This window comes from Pongo pygmaeus, chromosome 1, assembly GCF_028885625.2.
Source record: "Pongo pygmaeus isolate AG05252 chromosome 1, NHGRI_mPonPyg2-v2.0_pri, whole genome shotgun sequence".
Lineage (NCBI taxonomy): Eukaryota > Metazoa > Chordata > Mammalia > Primates > Hominidae > Pongo > Pongo pygmaeus.
Window position 1 is genome coordinate 63753241 of NC_072373.2, and position 19598 is coordinate 63772838.

The 19598-nt window shown below is 35.4% G+C and overlaps 1 protein-coding gene across 5 annotated transcripts in view; it reads right to left on the reverse strand.

The window, feature by feature from the left end:
* Positions 1-19598, reverse strand: part of HMCN1 (hemicentin 1) — a 448248-nt gene that overhangs the window by 158142 nt on the left and 270508 nt on the right. For all 5 annotated transcript variants that reach the window (XM_054449377.2, XM_063647968.1, XM_063647964.1 and 2 more), the window contains 6 exons: positions 18461-18739; positions 17662-17943; positions 16830-16938; positions 15545-15714; positions 14195-14349; positions 10755-10878 (listed from right to left, as the gene is read on the reverse strand). In XM_054449377.2, the coding sequence (XP_054305352.1) occupies positions 10755-10878; positions 14195-14349; positions 15545-15714; positions 16830-16938; positions 17662-17943; positions 18461-18739 (1119 nt within the window). The remainder of the gene's footprint in view (positions 1-10754; positions 10879-14194; positions 14350-15544; positions 15715-16829; positions 16939-17661; positions 17944-18460; positions 18740-19598) is intronic.

Genomic DNA, 19598 nt, shown 5'->3' on the forward strand with positions numbered 1-19598 from the left:
GAAAACCAGCAACAAAAAACAATGACAATAAAAACCATGAGGAGAGAAGGATATGATTTCCAGAGTTGCCAAATTATATTATTTAAAATATCTACTTTTTCAACAAAAATCACATATTCTAAAAAAACAAGATAGCATGGCTCATGCATAGAAAAAGAAGCATAATAGAAACTGTCCATCAGGAAACTTAGAAACTAGATATTGGATTTACTAGACAAAAACTTTAAATCAGCTATTTTAAATACAATTGGCCTTCTCTATCTGCAGTGTCAATCAACCACGGATGGGAAATTTTTAAAATAAAAAATAACAATACAACAATAAAAATTAATACAAATAAAAAATGTAGTATAACAACTAATTACATAGCATCCACATTGTATTGGGAATTAAGTAATCTAGAGATATTAAACTATACAAGAGGATGTGCTACATACAAATACTATACAATTTATTTTAATGTTTATCTCAATAGTTTTTGGGGTACAGGTGGTTTTGGTTACATGGATAAGTTCTTCAGTGGTGATCTGAGATTTTAGTACACCCATCACTCGAACAGTATATGCTCTACCCAATATGTAGTCTTTTATCCCTCATCCCTCATCACACTTCCCCCTGAATCCCCAAAGTGCATTATATCATTCTTATGCCTTTGCATCCTCATGGCTTAGCTCCTACTTAAAAGTGAGAACATACAATGTTCGGTTTTCCATTCCTGGGTTACTTCACTTAGAATAATGGCCTCCAGCTCCATCCAAGTTGCTGCAAAAGACATTATTTCATTCCTTTTTATGGTTGAGTAGTATTCCATGGTGTGTGTGTGTGTGTGTGTGTGTGTGTGTATATATCACATTTTCTTTATCCACTCATTGGTTGATGGACACTTAGGTTGGTTCCATATCTTTGCAATTGTGAATTGTGCTGCTGTAAACACGCATGTGCATGTGTCTTTTTCATATAACGACTTCTTTTCTTATGGGTAAATATCGAGTAGTGAGATTGCTGGGTCGAATGGTAGTTCTACTTTTGGTTCCTTAAGGAATCTTCATAGTGTTCTCCATAGTGGTTGTACTAATTTACATTCTCACCAGCAGTGTTAAAATGTTCCCTTTCAGCACATCCACACCACATCTTTTTTTTTTCTTTTTACTTATGGCCATTGTGTTAGTTCGTTCTCACACTGCTAATAAAGACATACCCAAAACTGGGTAATTTATAAAGGAAAGAGGTTTAACTGACTCACAGTTCAGCATGGCTGGGGAGGCCTCAGGAAACATAATCATGGCTGAAGGGGAAGCAAATACATTCTTCTTCACATAGTAGCAGCAAGGAGTAGTGCAGAGCAAAGGTGGGGAAAAGCCCCTTATAAGACCATCAGATCTCATGAGAACTTACTCCCATGATTCAATTACCTCCCATTGGGTCCCTCCCACAACACATAGATATTATGGGAACTATGACTCAAGGTGAGATTTGGGTGGGTACACAGCCAAACCATATCAGCCACTCTTGCAGGAGTAAGGTGGTATCTCATTGTGGCTTCAGTTTGCATTTCCCTGATGATGAATGATGTCGAGCTTTTTTTCATATATTAGGTTGGCTGCTTGTATATCTTTGAGAATTGTCTAATCACATCCTTTGCCCGCTTTTTGATGGGATTATTTTTTTTTCTTGCTGATCTGTTTGAGTTCCTTGTAAATTCTGGATATTTGTCCTTTGCCAGATGCACAGTTTGTTAATATTTTCTCCCCCTCTGTGGGTTGTCTGTTAACTCTGCTGATTATTTCTTTTGCTATGCATAAGGTTTTTAGTTTAATTCATCCCATTTATTTATTTTTGTTTTTTTTTTGCAACAAATACTATATAATTTTATATAAGGAACTTGAACATCAACAAATCTTGGTATCCATGTGGGGTCCTAGAATCAATCCCCTGTGGATATTGAGGGATGACTGAATGTTCCAAGAATTACAGGAAACCATCTATAAAGAACCAAAGAAAAGTAGCTGAATTATCACTAAATATAGATATATTTAGTTATAGATAGATAGTTAATCAAGAGACAGAAATTACTTTTAAAAGCCAAATAAAAATTCTAAAGTGCAATAAAGACTCAACACCTGGAAGAAGAAAGCTGGAAGGTGGAAGAAGAAACAAATCAACAAATTTAAAGATTGGTCAATTGATAATCCAAGTTTAGAATCAAAGAAAAAAGAATAAAGAAAAGTGAATAGAGCCTCTAAGACTTGCGGAAACACCATCAAACATAATGGGAGTACCAGAGGAGAGGAGAAGGAAAAAGGTACAGAAAGAATGCCTTAAAAAGTAATAACTGAAATGTTCCCAAATTTGAAGAAAAGCATCAATCTATATATCGAAGAAGTTTAAAAAATTCTAAGTTAGATAAACTCAAAGAAATCCCCACCAAGATATCAAAACCAAACTGTTTAAAACCAACAACTAAGAAAGAATCTTGAAAGCAGTAAGAGAGCAGTGACTTATGTTCAAAGATCCTCAATACAAACAACAGCCAATTTCTTATCAAAAAAGACAAAGGCCAGAAGGTAGTAGGCTGACATACTCAAAGTGCTGAAAGAAAATGACTACTAACCAAGAATTTCATATCCAGAAAATCTGTCTTTTAAAATTAAAGAAGAAATTAAGATATTTCTAGAAGAATGAAAATGGAAAGCAATGAATTCTAGGACCCCTGCTATACCCCTGTTCTACGAGGAATACTAAAAGGAGTTCTTCAGGTTGAAATGAAACAGTAATTCTAATACACACAAAAGAATAAAGTTCACTGGTAGAGGTAACTACATAGGTAAATATGTAAGATGTAAAAACTGTATATTTTGCTCATAACTCATTTTTTTCTCCTATTGATTTAAAAGATGATAATATAAAGTAGTAATGGGCACTTTAAAAATGTAATTTAACAATAATAGCACAAAAGAGGGGAAAGAGAGAGAGCTAATTAAGAACAAAATTTTTGTATACTATTGAAATATCCAAATACTATAAGTATTAAGATTCTAATTATAATACTCAGGAAAACTACTAAAAATAAAACTCAAAAAACGTAAAAGAAGCAATAAGGGCAATAAAATGGCACCCAAGAAAATGTCAGCAATGGAGAAAGAGAAAAACAAAAAAATGACATAATAAATATTAAAATATATAACCAATGACAGACATAAACTCTACCACATCAGTAGTTAAATTAAATATAAATGGATTAAATACTCCAATCAAAAGGCAGAGATTGGCAGAATGGATTTTTTTAAAAATTCAACTGTATGTTGCCTGTAATAGCACACTTTAGATTCAAAGACAAATAAATTGAAAGTAAAAAGATGAAAAACAATATATGATGCAAACAGTAATGGAAAAAGAACTGCAGGGGCTATACTAACATCACACAAAATGGACTTCAAGAAAAACTGTTACTGGCAACAATGTAGGACTTTAAAAAAAATACAAAAGGTTAATTAATCAGGATATACTGATTATAAATATATATGTACATAACAACAGATCCCCAATATACATGGAACAAAAATTGACAAACTGAAAGGAAGAAATAGATAATACAACTATAAAAGTTAAGAGACTTTGATATCCCACTTTCAATAGTGGATACAACTACACAGAAAATCAATAAAAAGATAGAAGACTTGTACAACCTATAACGCAACTGGCACACATAAACTACTCCACCAGAAAACACATTCTTCTCAAGTGTACATGTCATAGTCTCAAAGATAGACTATATATGACTATAAGACAACTCTTGATACATTTAAAAGGACTATAATCTTACAGTGTATGTTCTCCAGCACAATGAAATTTAGGAACCAATAATGAAAGAAAATTTGGGGACTTCAAAAATATGTGAAAATGAAGTAACACACTCCTAAATAACTATTGGTCAAAGAAGAAATCACATGATAGATAATATTTTGAGAGGAATGAAAATAAAAACATGCCAAAACTTGTGGGATGCACATAAAGAAGAGCTTAGACTGATTTGTAGCTGCAAACATCCATATTAAAAAATAAGATCTCAAATCAATAACCTAACATTCTACCTTAAGAAATCAGAAAAAAAGAAGAGTAAACTCTACCCAAAGCAAGCAAAAGGAAAAAGCAAACAAACAAAAAATTAGAGTATATACAAATTAAATAGAGAATAGAAAAACAGTAGAGAAAATTAACAAAACCAAAAGCTGGTTCTTGGAAAAGATCAACAAAATGAAAAAGACTTCAGCTACACTAAGACAAACAAAAGCGAGAAGACCTAATTACTATAATCAGAAATGAAAGAGGGGTCATTACCAGCAATCTTACAGAAATTAAAAAAAAAAAAAACTGTAGAAGATTACAAACAGTTGTATGCCAACAAATTAGATAACCTAGATAAAACAAAAACAATCTTAGAAAGATACAAACTACTGAAATTGACTGAATTGTACACTCTAAAAGAATGAATTTTCTGTTATGTGAATTATATCTGTGATCTCTTTGTGAATAACAAGCTCAGAATTTTTAACGTTCAACTCAAGAAACAATTGGGATCAAGAAGCACCCATAACTGACCTACAAAGATCTCATAATAAATGAGATAGTCTGATTTGACGCTCACTGTATTTCAACATAATTTTAATTTATAGCCACAGAGGGTTGAAAAAAAATAAGCCAATTGCTTTTCTATTCCAAAGAGTTAGAGATAAAAATTATTGCTAAGTATTTTTTTTTCTAAAAGACTTCTGTTAAGTCTTCACAGCCAGACTTAGCAAATATAAAGATGTTATCTTAGCTAATTGTTTCAGATGTCCTCAAGGTAGTTTCCATATAAAACTTGCTTTAGGCCAGGCACAGTGGCTCACACCTGTAATCCCAGGACTTTGGGAGGCCGAGGAGGACGGATCACAGATCACGAGGTGAGGAGTTCAAGATCAGCCTGGCCAACATAGTGAAACCCTGTCTCTACTAAAAAGACAAAAAATTAGCCAGGAATGGTGGCAGGTGCCTGTAACCCCAGCTACTCAGGAGGCTGAGGCAGGAGAATCGCTTGAACCTGGGAGGCAGAAATTGCAGTGAGCCAAGATCGCGCCATTGTACTCCAGTCCAGGCAACAGTGCGCGACTCCGTCTCAAAACAAAAAAAAAAAAAAAAGAAAATGCTTTAGAAATGTCAAAACATAACTCAGTAACTAAAAGAGGAAAGCTAATGACTAAAGGCCTTGTACAGAGAAGCTCTTTGGGTGTAGTTACTAGTACATGGTATTTGACAAACAAGTGGACCAGAAACCCACTGAATCTTGGGGGGATTGTTTGCCAAATAATTATAATCCTGTCTGCAAAGCACATAATGGTTCAATGCCTCAAAAACCAGAAAGGCTCCAATGTAAGTCCATACAAAAATATTTTAAAAGCCTGATTTCTTTCTCATTTTGAGGTTAAAAGTAAATACAAATATAAATTCCATTGCTCCCTTCTAGCATTGAAATGCAGTCTTGAAATTCAGGAGAACATTGTTCTAGATAGAGCAGCAATAAAGTAACAATATCTTATGATCTTATTTTAATAATAAGATGTCTGCATTCTCCAAGAAGAAGGTTGAATTCCATTCAATTTGCTGGGTTTTTTTTTTTCCTTTTTCCAAAAGCTGCATGTACATATCTTGCCAAAACCAGAATACCTTCTTCTTGACACATTGTGTGGTAGATTTTGCCTATTACTTCAATCACGCAGGTCATGAATACAGTCTTTCAAATCCTAGTTAAATTACAGGTAGTACATAAGCAATCTAAATGTAATTTTGGTGAGTTAATATTCTCTATCTAGTGAAATTGTGAAATAGGGAGGAATAAATTAATCTATACCAAGAAAATCTTAGAGTCCTGAACCGAAGTTACCCATGAAAAAAGAAAAAGGTTCCCTACAACATTCCCGAGTCTCCTTTAAGCCACATTTGAGCTATTAAACAAAACACAGAAACGATAGAAGAACCATTTTTGAGTGGGTGTTAGCAGATGTTAGCCAAGCAAATACTTTTCAAAAAATAAAATAAAAATAAGGGGTGCTCTACTAATGTTTTTACCAGACAACTAATACAGACCCAAGAGAGTTCCTGGCCAAGAGTAAAGGCAGGAGGGACTTTACAGATATTTATCAAAATGGTGCAGTGAGAACGGCCAGAAATCAAATATGTGTTTTGCCAGACAGCTTTATGCTGTCATTTACAGATGCTGACTAGGAGCCAGGCATCAGGCTAAAATTTTCACATGTAGTCTTTCATTTAATCCTCACACAACCTCCATAACTGTGGTGTACTCTCTCTATCCTTCCCATTTTACAGATGAGGAATGTACATTTTTATCCTGCAGTTAATTGGCAATATAGAAAAGTAAATTTGAAGCCACAATATTTTACTTTTTCTGGGTGTTTCACCTTGATTAATTTTTTTCCTGGGAAATAATTGTGTGCAGATAAAATGAATGCTTGGGCTATTAGACTCCAAATAATCATTTGTTTGTGGAAACATCTGTCGTACTTGGCAAATATCTGAGGTTTAGATATAATTTCATAGTTTGGTCTAGGGAATAAAAACTTCCAGAATTATTAAACTTTGCTGATCAAAAAGACCACCTACTGAGGGCTCCTGCCCTTTATAAATGACAGAACGCCCCACCCTGGAAAACCCCATGAGAATGTTCCTCTTCTCTTGATCATGACGTGGTCTCCTAGTCCAGGAGACCAGGCACCCTTCCTACAGCTTTGAGAAACAGCTTTTGCTATGATTAAGAAGAATGGTAGCATCTAAGATATTTTTATAAGAAAGGAAAACATTAAACAATTGAAACACTGAATATTTTAGGATTAGACATTTCTGGATGACAACTGTAGTAAATGCACATTTGCTGAATGTGTTATCCATCAATAAAGATTGGGATTAAAAAAAAAAACCTGGGCTGGGCATGGTGACTCACACCTGTGATCCCAACACTTTGGGAGGCCGAGGTCGGCAGATGTCTTGAGCCCAGGAGTTCAAGACCAGCCTGGGCAACATGGTGAAATCCCATCTCTACAAAAAGTACAAACGTTAGCCAGGTATGGTGGCATTTGCTTGTGGTCCCCCCTACTAGGGAGGCTGAGGTGGGAAGATCACCTGAGCCTAGGGAGATCCAGGCTGTAATGCGCCATGATCGTGCCACTGCACTCCAACTTGGGTGACAGAGTGAGATTTTGTCTCTAAAAACAAAAACAAAAAATTCTGACTTCAAAAGTAACTATAGGGTTGGTTGATAAATTAATAACTGAACCTAATTAAACAGGATTGCTTCCCCATGGGTTTTGCAATGCCCTTTTTAATACATAGAACTAGAATTGTATGTAATACTTTGGGAGCGTTCAAAGAGCAAGAGTATTAATGGGGCTAGTTCCTCTCTTGTTCCTTATACTGTAACTTCTGCTATTGACTGCTAAGTTTGATTAACTTTTTTATGAAACTAAATTCTCATATCTACAGTAATTGGAATAAACCAAATCCAAATTCAAATACTCAAGTATTTCAATGCATGGTGTCTTTTAAGCCATGCTTTTCACATCCTATTCTTACATAGTTTTCCACATTAACTTGTCATTTTAACCACTGAGGTCTTTTTGAAGTCTATCATCAACCAGTCTCTTAGAAATTCCTACATTTTTTAACATCTCCAATTATCAGTAAAGTTATAAATGCAAGTATTGAAGAGGACAGAGTCAGGTTTGGAGCCTTATGTGTCCAATGTGATGTTATTGTCATGAATGTCAAAGTGAAATGCCAGTTTTCTGTCTAGATTTCCAGATTCCCATCACACGTAGTCAGCCAACTGCTTCTTCCAGGCTGATCACAATTAGTATCAGATTAGAAGTGCACTTCATCATTTATTCTCCCTTCAGGGAGATGAACTGTTACATACACAAGTCATGATCATATTAGTTGAAATGTTTTAACCTACTACTACACCTTACCTTTATCCTGTGATTTGTATCAGGAAGATAGTTTTATATTCTCCCTCTGATTAAGCAATTTTTAATAAGCTCTTAAAATGACTAACGTTCTGCTTCTCTTTCATTTCACATTAACCCATATGTTTACCAGTCTGCCCCCTTCTCTTTGATGATTTTCCATGTATACATGCACCCTAATTGCATCTCCTGTCAACCAACATTTTGTTATAATATTCAAGTTTAGAGACTTGTGCCTTCTTAGGTATCAATTATGCTTTTTCTCTTCTGTTGCTCTTTATTTGATGGGATACTTGATTTCTCTCACAGACTCTGGTTTTCAGTCAGTCTTGACTACACTGGCAAGTCTTCAGGCCAGTCTTTAGTGTCTAGGCCAATGTTTTTCCAAATACGGGCTCACAGACTACCTACATTAGAGGTGCTGTTTCAGGAGATCTGGGACTAGGCCCAGGAAGCTGTATGTTTAATATGTAACTTACATGTCTTTTAAGAATACTGAAATTTTAGAGCATCTGTTCTAGGCAGATTCTTCCAGGACTGGAGACATACACTCTATTCTTTATTATACAGCAGGGGTCCCCAACCCTGGGCCACAGACTGATACCAGTTGATGGCCTGGTAGGAACTGGGCCACACAGCAGGAGGTGAGTGGCAGGAGAGCAAGCATTACCACCTGAGCACTGCCTCCTATCAGATCAGCAGCAGCAGTAGATTCTCCTAGGAGTACGAACCCTATTGTGAACTGTGCACGCAAGGGGTCTGGGTTGCACGTTCATTACGAGAATATAATGCCTGATGATCTGTCACTGTCTCCCATTTCCCCCAGATGGGACCATCTAGTTGCAGAAAAACAAGCTCAGGGTTTCCACTGATTCTACATTATGGTGAGTTGTATAATTATATCATTATATATTACAATGTAATAATAATAGAAATAAAGTGCACAATATATGTAATGCACTTGAATAATCCTGAAACCATCCCTCTCCCTAGTCCGTGGAAAAATTGTCTTCCAAGAAACTGGTCCCTGGTGCCAAAAAGGTTGGGGGCTGCTGTTATAGAGCATTCACTTACGTATTTTAAAAACAGTCTAGAGAACAAAACATCCTTCTTTTTAAAAACACCTCGGGAAGTAGAAGTTAGCAAAGTTAGCTGCTACCATTTATTCAGTGTCTATGAAGTGGCAGATGTTTTATACCTATTATCTCTAAACCCCAAAATCACTATGGAAGTCAGATACTCATAGAAATTAAGTAGTTTACTCAAGGTAACATACATCATGTTTAGCATAGAATTTAAATCAAAGTTGGCCTGACTCCTAAGCGCCTAAGATGATTGTATCATGCCATTGTATCCCACTTCACTGTTTCCTCTTAGCCGGTAACAGAGACCAGACAAGAACTGAACTTGATGGGAGACGGAAGGTAAACAGCTTGTAGAAGGAAAAGAGAAGGAGCCTCAGGATAGGGAAATAAGAAAGAAGAGAGAATCCCCCCAGCATACTCTTAGATGGAAGTATAAGTCTGAGCGGATGCTGGAGACAGCTGTAAAAGAGCACTAGGAAGAGATAAAGGCCTTATGGGGAATGAGGCAAATGCAAGGCAACTTACAGTAGAGCAGGGTCAGCCTGTCCCCTAACCCCACTAGCATGGTCAGCCCATTGCAAAATGGTTACATTCAGATATTGGTCTCCCAACTAATGATTCAGTGAAAGAATAAAGACCCACATGGTTTATATATGTTATGGTATGTATGTAGACATCCCTAAGTTAGGTGTTCATATTTCAGGGACTGGGAAAAGAATAAATTGATTTATTGGAAACACTTAGGAAACTGATGATTTGAATCTTTTTAACTGGTTGATTCAAATGGAAGAAAATGGGTGAAGAAGCAAATTAGAAGAATTTAATATCCATGAAAACTTTTTCATTCACCTACTATTTACTCTTTTATTCGTTAAATATTTTTGACTGCCTACTATATACCTGGAATTAAACTAGGTGCTAGGACATTATTCTAGGTTTAATTGCTTGGTAAATGTGAAGCGAATACATGAATGAATACATTAATAAAAGGCTGAACAAGAAATCATGTGAATTAGAGAAAATGAATAACGTGTACATGAAAATCTTGAACAGTTTTATGAAAATATTCTGGCTAAATTAGGAAAGTCCAACCCTCTAATTATTGGCCTTTTCTGATGAGCCTCTAGAGATCTGAAGTGGTATATTCAAGGGTATGTAGTCTTTCAAGTTTACTGTGAAGCTATGATTTTATTGAGGTGCCCTATGGCCACCCAGACTTTTTATTACAGCACATTGGAGAAAATCCTGAGCCAAAGATGGCTTCTACTCACGAAATCCTTCCTATGGGCAGGCAAGAAAATTGCAGACAAGATTAAGAAATAATGCTGCCACCTTCTGTCTTTTCAACAAAAGTTATCTGCAGAAAGCTATAAGTTAACAGAATACAGTTAACTTAAAACACAGGATGGTGTATTTAATTATGAGCTCCAGTATATCCTATTTGACAACCTGAAAACAGAAGATCCTAACACGAGCAATGATACTTACAATAATGTAAAAAAAAAAAAAAAAAAAAAAACCTAGGTTTTTTTTTATACAGACTAATAAAATAAACACCTGTTTCTTTTATACTGTAATTCAATAAAAATGAGCCCACTATGTTTTTAAAAAGTGATACAAATATTCTTTTTTTAAGATGTAGAAATTACATTACCATGAACGTGCAGTTGAATGTGCTGTTGCATTTCTCCAGCTGCATTGGTAGCCACACATGTGTATCTGCCAGCATCTTCCAACAGGGTTTTGGCAATTTGTAGAACTCGACCAGAAGACTGTATCTAATTGCGAGCAGAAAGCACAGAGAATTTTTGTACTTTATACTTGGATTTGAAAACATTCACTGAGACAGAAAAATTCATTTAAATTTATAATATCTAACAATATTTTCATGCCAATATCTTAATAAACTCTTGATAGACTGGAGCAAGTTCACATCATCATGCACAAGACAATAGACTAGTTTGATTGAAAAGCCTTTTCTTATTCATTGGAAAACACAAAATAAAATAACATAAGGCCAGCTTACTGGTATAGTCATACTGAATAAAAGACTTTAGCACTGAACTGTGAAGTATGTGATGAAAATTTAAGCTATTTGAAAAAAAAACCTGGCCACATTTATATAAAAATTCATAGTTTTAAAACAATGACTTTTTGTTAAATGATCATGGGAGCCAGAAAAACAATAAAATTATAAAATATGAATAATGAGAATGCAGATAAATTTCTTCCTATTTTTCACAATTTCCCTCTTAAACCTACTGCAAATGGCCTCTGACATTTTGAAACTGGTGATTCAGAGGTTATTCTTTGAAACATACTATTCAGAGGTTACTAGTAACTTCCAGTCACAATATCCACCAGCCTAGGTAGTAAGCTCATACTCTCCTCCACCATCTATAGCATTTGGTGTGGTTGACTACCAACTCCTTGAAACTCTCTACTTTCTGGGTGTTAAAGATAAGCATTCCCTCAGTTCTAATTCTCTGACTTTCTTAGGAGATTACTTTTCAGAATCGGCTTCCTCTTTCTGTTCCACACCCAAGGAACATAGCTGTCTGATAGTTTTTATCCAAACTCATGGCATCAATGAAAAACTCTAATGCATCCTAAATTTACAGGATAGCCTCACTTTCTCTCCCGAGCTCTACACGTGTCCTTCCAGCAATCTGTTGGACAGGTTAGTACATCAAATTTAACATCAAATTCACTTGCACAAAATTAAGCTCATATATTTTCCCTTGTATTTCTAAAGTCTGCTTCTGATTGCATGTTCCCAGTCTTGTTTAATGGCACCCACTATTTTTCCAGTCATCTAGGTTTTGGAACCTACTTTGAATCCTATTAATTATGCCACTATATGTTTCTCAGATCCCCTGTTTTCCATTTCCACAGCCACTGTGGGATTATAATAGCTTCTTAACTGATGTTCCAGTGTCTCCAACCTCCCCAACTGGTAATCTATCTTGCATATTGTTGCCAGAATAACTTGTTTAAAATTCAAATTTGATCCTTTAACCATTTGCCCATCAAAGTTCATTCATGGCTCTCCACCTTTCCCAGGGTGAAATCTGAACTCAGCACAGCCCTCCAGGCTCACCACATTCTGACCCCAAATGATCTCTCCAAACTCTCCCATGTAAACTCCCACTTAACCTATTCTCCATTCATACTGTTATAAACATATTAAGCAACACATTCATACATTTATATTCATGTCTGGACTATTATATTACATGGTCTTTAAATACCATAATTTTTAAAGACTGAACTAGGTCAGTCCTCTCTCCTTTTTCTTCTTACCTTTTACTCTTGCCTTGGATTAACTCACCCACGCCCATGGTTTCAAATATTGTTGATGTGCCAATATGTCCAGCCAGAACTCTCCTTTGAGCTCCAAGACCATATATTCAATGATCTACTGACATCTCCACTAGTTGATCTCATAGTCACCTTAACCCCCCAAAATCTAAAACTCAAATCAGTTTTCTCACCTCCAACTTGTCTCCCTCCAGTCTCTTATCTCACTGTATGGCAACACTAGCCATGCAGTTGTGTACACTGGAATCCTAGGAGTCTTCCTTGCCACATCCCTCTCCTTCACTTTTCATAAAGAGTCTTTCCTCAACCCCCAGTGATTTAACTAATAAATACCTCACCAATCTATCCAAGTATCCTCATCTGCATGGCCAGTGTATGAGTCTAAATTTCTATCTTTTCTCTCTCCTAGACAAATGTAACTAGGTTCTAATTGGTTTCTACATATCTATTATTGGTTCCTCCAGGGTCTGGATGACTACTTAAAATGCAAACCTGATCATGTCACTCCTCTCTTAAAACTCTTCAAAGGTCTCTCATTGCCTTAAAGTAAAAATAAAATAATCAACCTTACTTAAGTGCCTCCTACTTAGTCTCCAGTTTTTAATACCACCTCTCCCTTGGTCTCTTCCTCAGCCCACTGGCTGGCTTTCTGGTCCTCAAGAGGTGCCATGATCACCTTTGCTTTGTTTGCCCATGAACATATTCTTGAACCACTCTACTCCGTTCTCTTCCATTAATTCACCCATTTAACTTCTATGAAGTCTCCTGAACTCTAATCAGGGCTTTTCCCATAAATTTTCCTCATTCTAGAAGCCTTTGCTTTTCTCATTATATGTTCTTACACCTCTAGGTTTTCTCTTAGAATCATTCATTATGGTTTGCAATCCTACTTTTGTATGATAATAGAATAAATATCTGTCTCCCAGGTAAACAATTGTTTACCTTCACTATGGCTGAAGGCTAAAAACTGAATCTCTCACTTGCACAAAGATGTGAGATTATTTCCATTGGATTTGGAATAGGAATTAAAAATTAACAGATATCCACCACGTCTACTAAAAAGGGAACATAACGTATCTCTCATTAGGGAAAACTCACAAGTAAAATTCAAGCCCACATTAGTCAATTAACTTGATCCTATTAGCAAAATCTATTAATTCTGATTTCAAATGTATCCTTTAGATTATCCAGATTTGAAATCTATCATCTATCTATCTATCCATCTATCTATCATCAATCTACTAATTTAACAACTATGTACTGAGATACAGTTATATGCCAGGGACTATACTCACTATGAAGGATAAAAAAGTGAACTTATTCAATTTTTTTTAAATTGAGTCTTTGCCCTCTTGAAGCTTATAAACTAATTCTTAAAAATATTTTTCAAGATTTATTTTACCTACATTTATGTAAATATGACTTTATCTTAATTTTACTCAATGGTGAACATTTTCGGCTTATTACTGATGAACATCATTCATCTGTGAGACACCAGTTTTTTAACAGCTAAATTAGGCATAAATCAAAATAATATAAATAATGATCACTATCTTAAAATCAGTATCATTGTTAAAGTTAGTCTTTAATTCCATTCTTCAAATCAAAATATTGTTAAATTCTTAAAAACTCTAAGAAAAATGCATATTATTTTTAATAAATTTTCTGCAAAATCTGTCCAACAGGAAAATCTAGTTAAGAAAGAATAATTTGATATTTCCAGGAAGATCTATGTAGCCTTCCCAGTTTAGGCTGAGTAATATTTACACTTACTTTAAGGTTGCCTTGGGCAGTGTTCACAGGCCGGTCATCTTTTAACCACGTAATGGAAGGATTTGGAATCCCATTGGCTATGCACTGCAAGGCGACAGGCTTGTATTTTACCACAACTCTCTCAGAAAGGCCTGAGGACTTGATTGTTGGAGGAACTTTATTTAAGGAAGGGGGAGAGGGAATGAAACCATAATCAGTGGGGTTGAACTTAAAAATATGTAAGTAAGAACCTGAAACCTTAAAATTTAGAAAAAAAAAGCAAATCCCTATTTTAACAATGAAATACGTTCATCACATGCACTTAATTTATAATTTTTTAGCAAGTTTATAGATTAGTTACTTCTTAACTATGGATTTTTAAATCTCCAAAGAATAAGTAAAATGTATTTATGGCTACCGTAATCCACATGTATATTTGGCTTATATCTTTTGGTGTGTTTTACTAATCCATAATGACCCTTCCTTTCTCTAGAACTACTTCTTTAAGCCAAGGTGGATTTCTAGCCATATTTATACCGCATGACTCTGCCCTCTGCAAGGCTGATTGAATGTGGAATGGTAACTTTATTTAAACTAAACTGGGCCTGCCAGATTTCCTCCCTCAGGAATTGGGACTGAGACTGAAAAACAGGGTTATCTATATTCCATCATAGGACATGGGACTAAAAATCAAGGAAACAGCAGTCTGCAGAGACAGAGGAAGAATAAAGTTGACATTCATAGATACTCCTTGTGGTTTCCAAGTGGCTCTCCAGTTTCTCGTTCCAGTCCTCCCTTCCCAAGTTCTGCCAGCAAGTGAGACACATAATACCCTGGCAGAGGGTTGCTTCTGTCATTAGAGTAATGGTTATAATCCTAATGTGCCAGTTTTGTGAATGTACTTATGTCCCTCAGATCCTTCAATTACATCTTCAGCCGCCATTTCTGGAAACTACTGTGTTCACCATCCCTCTTGTTTTGTCTAAACCCTTAAACGCTTACATAACTCCTTTACTTGGAAGTTGCTCCATGCCTCTTCTATCTTATTTGGTCTAATTCCTCAGACCTTGGCATTCTATGTAGAACACACTTCCTAATGTTTAAATTCTGTCTACATTTATTTATTTATTTATTTATTTCTGAGAGTTATTTTGGCTACTGTCTACATGTATTTACATGATACATCTTGGTTGAGTCTCTGGGTCAATAAAGTAACTAAAAATTCTGGCATACAACTGAAATTCACATCCTTTACACTACCTTCCACAACTCAGGATTTATTCACATTATTGAGCTACAATCTGAGTTAGATAATAAAACAATGCATAAATTAATTTAAAATGCAAAGTTCCTGTCCCTTCTTCAGCATACCATGAACAGTCACTTCAAATTCCTTCTTGTGGTCTCCAGCAGTATTTGCTGCCATGCACCAATAAAGGCCTGTGTCTGACACTTGAGCCTGAGCAATAACCAGTTTGCGTCCATTTAATAAAATCTTGAATCCATCCCTTTCATCAATTAACTGGCCATCCTTCAGCCACCTATAGAAAAAGGCAAAAGGAAGTCTGGATAAATATTTTAAGTAAATCACATCCTAGAAGATATATAAAGTATCTGTTGTGTATTTGTCCAATTTCCTAGTTGCTTACTCTGTAAAATAAATTGTAAATGAAAAAGAGAAGCAAAAAGGAAACCTGGCCTAACACAGAGCTGGCATATTGTTGGAACTCATTAATTATGTGTTGAGTTCTTTATTCTTCTACTAATTTTAGGCTACAAAAAAGGGAGAAGTATTGGATTGTTTGTAATACAAAGGATAAATGCTTGAGGTGATGGATATCCCATTTACCATGACATGATTATTACTCATGCATACCTGAATCAAAATATGTCATGTAACCCATAAATATATACACCCACTATGTACCAAAAAAATTAAAAATTTGAAAAATAAATTAATTAGAAAAGAGACAAGTGCTCCTAAATATTACTCCCTTCAATGTTTAAATAATAACCAGCAAAATGTACACAATCTTAAAACAACTATAAACAAAACTTTGAAATCATATAGCATTATATTTTCACATTTCTGAATTTCACATTCCAGTTAGTTTTATAATCATGTGTGAACATATCTCATTTCCTTCACTGACTAACTCTTCCTCTGCATATCCCATAGTGACTTGGAAACAAAAGCTAAATAGTCAATACAAGCTTGAAAATTAAAGAATAAGAAAAAAAGAATTGGTAAACACATACTCATGTTAACTTTCTCTATTTACCTAATATGTCTGGTATACTCCTTTTTATTTAGTAGTCTGTTAAACATTTCAGTACCTCAGGAAAGTCTGACAATGCTGCTTAATAGACTGTCTCTGTGAACTAAATATGTAATTTCTATACCATACAAGGGAATTTCTCAAAAGATGTAATTTCTAAGTCCATACAATAGAATTCCTCGAATTGAGCAAATTTAGATGCCTTTGGACTATCAAGTAGACGTTGCCTTGTATATAGAGCATGTCTTTTAAAAGAGGAATATAAAGAATACAATTTCATACAATCCTTTTTAATGATACAAAACAGCTTTCAAGATAGCTCTAAACACTCAAAACAAAAAGCAGGAGGTATTTAGAAGACATACCAAAACCCTTACATGATAGTTGGTGGGGGAGAGCCTGTCACATGACAATCTAGCTCCAGTAGGTTATTAACCATTACAATGAAGTAAGATGTTTCATCTCCTCCTTCTATAGCTGGTGGCACTAGAAAACAACAGGAATGTAACATGCAAAGAAATGTATACAACAAAAAACACACCATCACATGAAGCAATAATACATAGCAGTTCAGAAGATTGATAAGCATCATAGTGGTTTGATACATGAAGGGGACTTGAAATGCATTGTAAATACATTTTACAATAAACACTTGTCAGGATCAATAAACATACTTTTAACATGTCATACCTATTCCTCCATCTAGTACTATGGTGCTACTGATGCCAGGTGAATATAAAGTTGATTCATATTTTATATTGTTTATTTTCATAAGCACAAGAGAAAGAAACCTCCAAAATTGGGCATCTATTCAAAAGCCTTCAATTTATAGGTAAAGATACTGAGTTTCAAGGTAAGATGACTTTCCAAGGCCCAGAGACTGAGTTTCCTGTTATCTGGTACAATGCTTATGACAAAAGATCATGTTGTTGCTCATTGCGATTAGACATTATCATAGATGTAAAAATGTATCTATGCACTTGCAAATATCAAGTATGCTTATCAAAATCAGTGGAAGATTTATGTAAGATTCTAGAACCTGAGACTCTGGTGACAAATCCACCCCTTGGTAATGTGCAATCCACAGCTGCACAGAGGACTCTACCTTCTTTTAGATTGTTTTATTATTGCATGAACAAAAAAGTATTTAACAAACTAATCAGGTTTTGCTATGAATCTGAGAACTCAGGCAGTGACATCCTTATTTACCCAAGACATCAACTTCATATTTGATTTCCTTTTCTCCTGCCACACTGGTAGCCACACATATGTACTGTCCCCGATCAATTTCTTGGGCACTCATGATTTCGAGTTTCTTCCCACCAGCTTCTATGCGGATATTGTCATTAGCTTTCACAGGTACACCATCTTTCAACCAGGTGAGAATGGGAGAAGGGTTTCCAGCAGCTTTGCACTCCAGTGTCAGAGAATGAGCAATAACTACTTGCTTATTCAAAGGCATGGCCAAGTTGCCTTCAATCATTGGAGGAACTAGGGAGAAACATAGCAATATTTCAGGCAATTATTTGTGTAGTCACAAAATACATTCTAATGAAATAAAGAAGAGTTTTTGTTTTTTCTCGTAAAGTTTGACCATTAAAATCTACCTATATGCCTGTCTCTCTCTAAGCTATTGAGGAAAGAATTTCTTGGTTCAGCTAATCTGTAACTGTCCTGATTATTCTGGGAACTCTGGACTCTCTGGCTTATAAAGGACAAATAGTAGAGAATGATCTTAGTCCCAACAACTACTTTGCCTTTTCAGTAACAGCCAAATTGTCTAGATGCTCCAAGTGCCATGACAAAGGTTAGTTGAATGAATGGACACCTTGCTAACCTTAGGTTTTAAAAATATTTTTCCAAATCGTGGAACAAATTCTTCCAATTCCTATCCATGCATATTGAAAAAGACAAACCCACCAAGGATTATTAGTGAATAAATTGGATATTTGCATATTAGAAAGCATAGGTAGAAAGGTATATAATTAAAGCATATGTTGTTCCTTACCATAGACATCCACATGGAATGATTTTTCAGCAGTACCAGCAACATTGGCTACATGACACGTATATGTTGCTGAATCAGAGACCTGTGCTCGAGGAATATGAAGATATTGTCCTTTATCAATATAAAGCGCTTGTGAGCTGGACATGATTGGCTGCCCGTCCTTATACCAAGTAATGGCAGGCATTGGAAGTCCCCGTGTTTCACATTCCAGTTTAATAATGCTGTTGATCAATACTGATATGTCTGTGGTGACATTTCCTCCTTTAATACTAGGTGGAACTACAAAGGATTTCAGAACAAAAACAAGTAGTCTAAGTTTCAGCACCTTCATCAAAATCTTAAATGCTATAGATGTTTAAACAATGCATTTAAAGTAAGTTAAAGACAATTAGGAAGTCTGTAGTTTATCTCCTGATAATGAGTTTCCTCTATTGTCAAAACCATCTTTATCATTCCCCTTTTGGGTTTCAGATTTCAGTAAAAAGAGAAAGTCACAGATTCCATTTCAGGGAGTTATTTAGGTTCAAGATCATATTAGAATAACTAAGACAGTTATGTTTAACCAACAAAGCAAAACAGAATAAAACCCCACTCCAAGTAGACACAGCAAGTTTCAAATCAGGCCGAGGGAGCAAAAATGTCACATGTGGTACAACTGTATGCCCTCTCCCCAAGAAATACTAAAGGTCTAAGTGCTTTCAGAACCAGCTATTCATAATAGCTACTGAGTCTTCAATTTTCGCTTCTTGCTATTTTTTTCTTTTTTGGGGGGAGGTGGGGACTGCCAAGACTCCATTCATTCAACTTTACTCATCCAACTGTCTACATGTGTATCTCCTACAATTCAGCAACCACATTTCTGGCCTCTCACACTACATAAAGGCTGTGCTGCTCGAAAAACAACTCAAGTCACTCAGTCTCTGCTGCAAATTCTAAATATGGTCATTCCAGGATCATGCTATCATTGCAACAATTTAAAAGAAATCAAATGTCATGTGTAAGAATTTGAGTATCAATATAATCTTAATAAACTTTTAAGTTTTAGAATAAAATATTTGATAGAATGTTTTTCTCATGGTTAAGCTAGGATTATGGATTTTGAGAGGGAGATCATACAGGTATAGTGCCGTTTTCATCA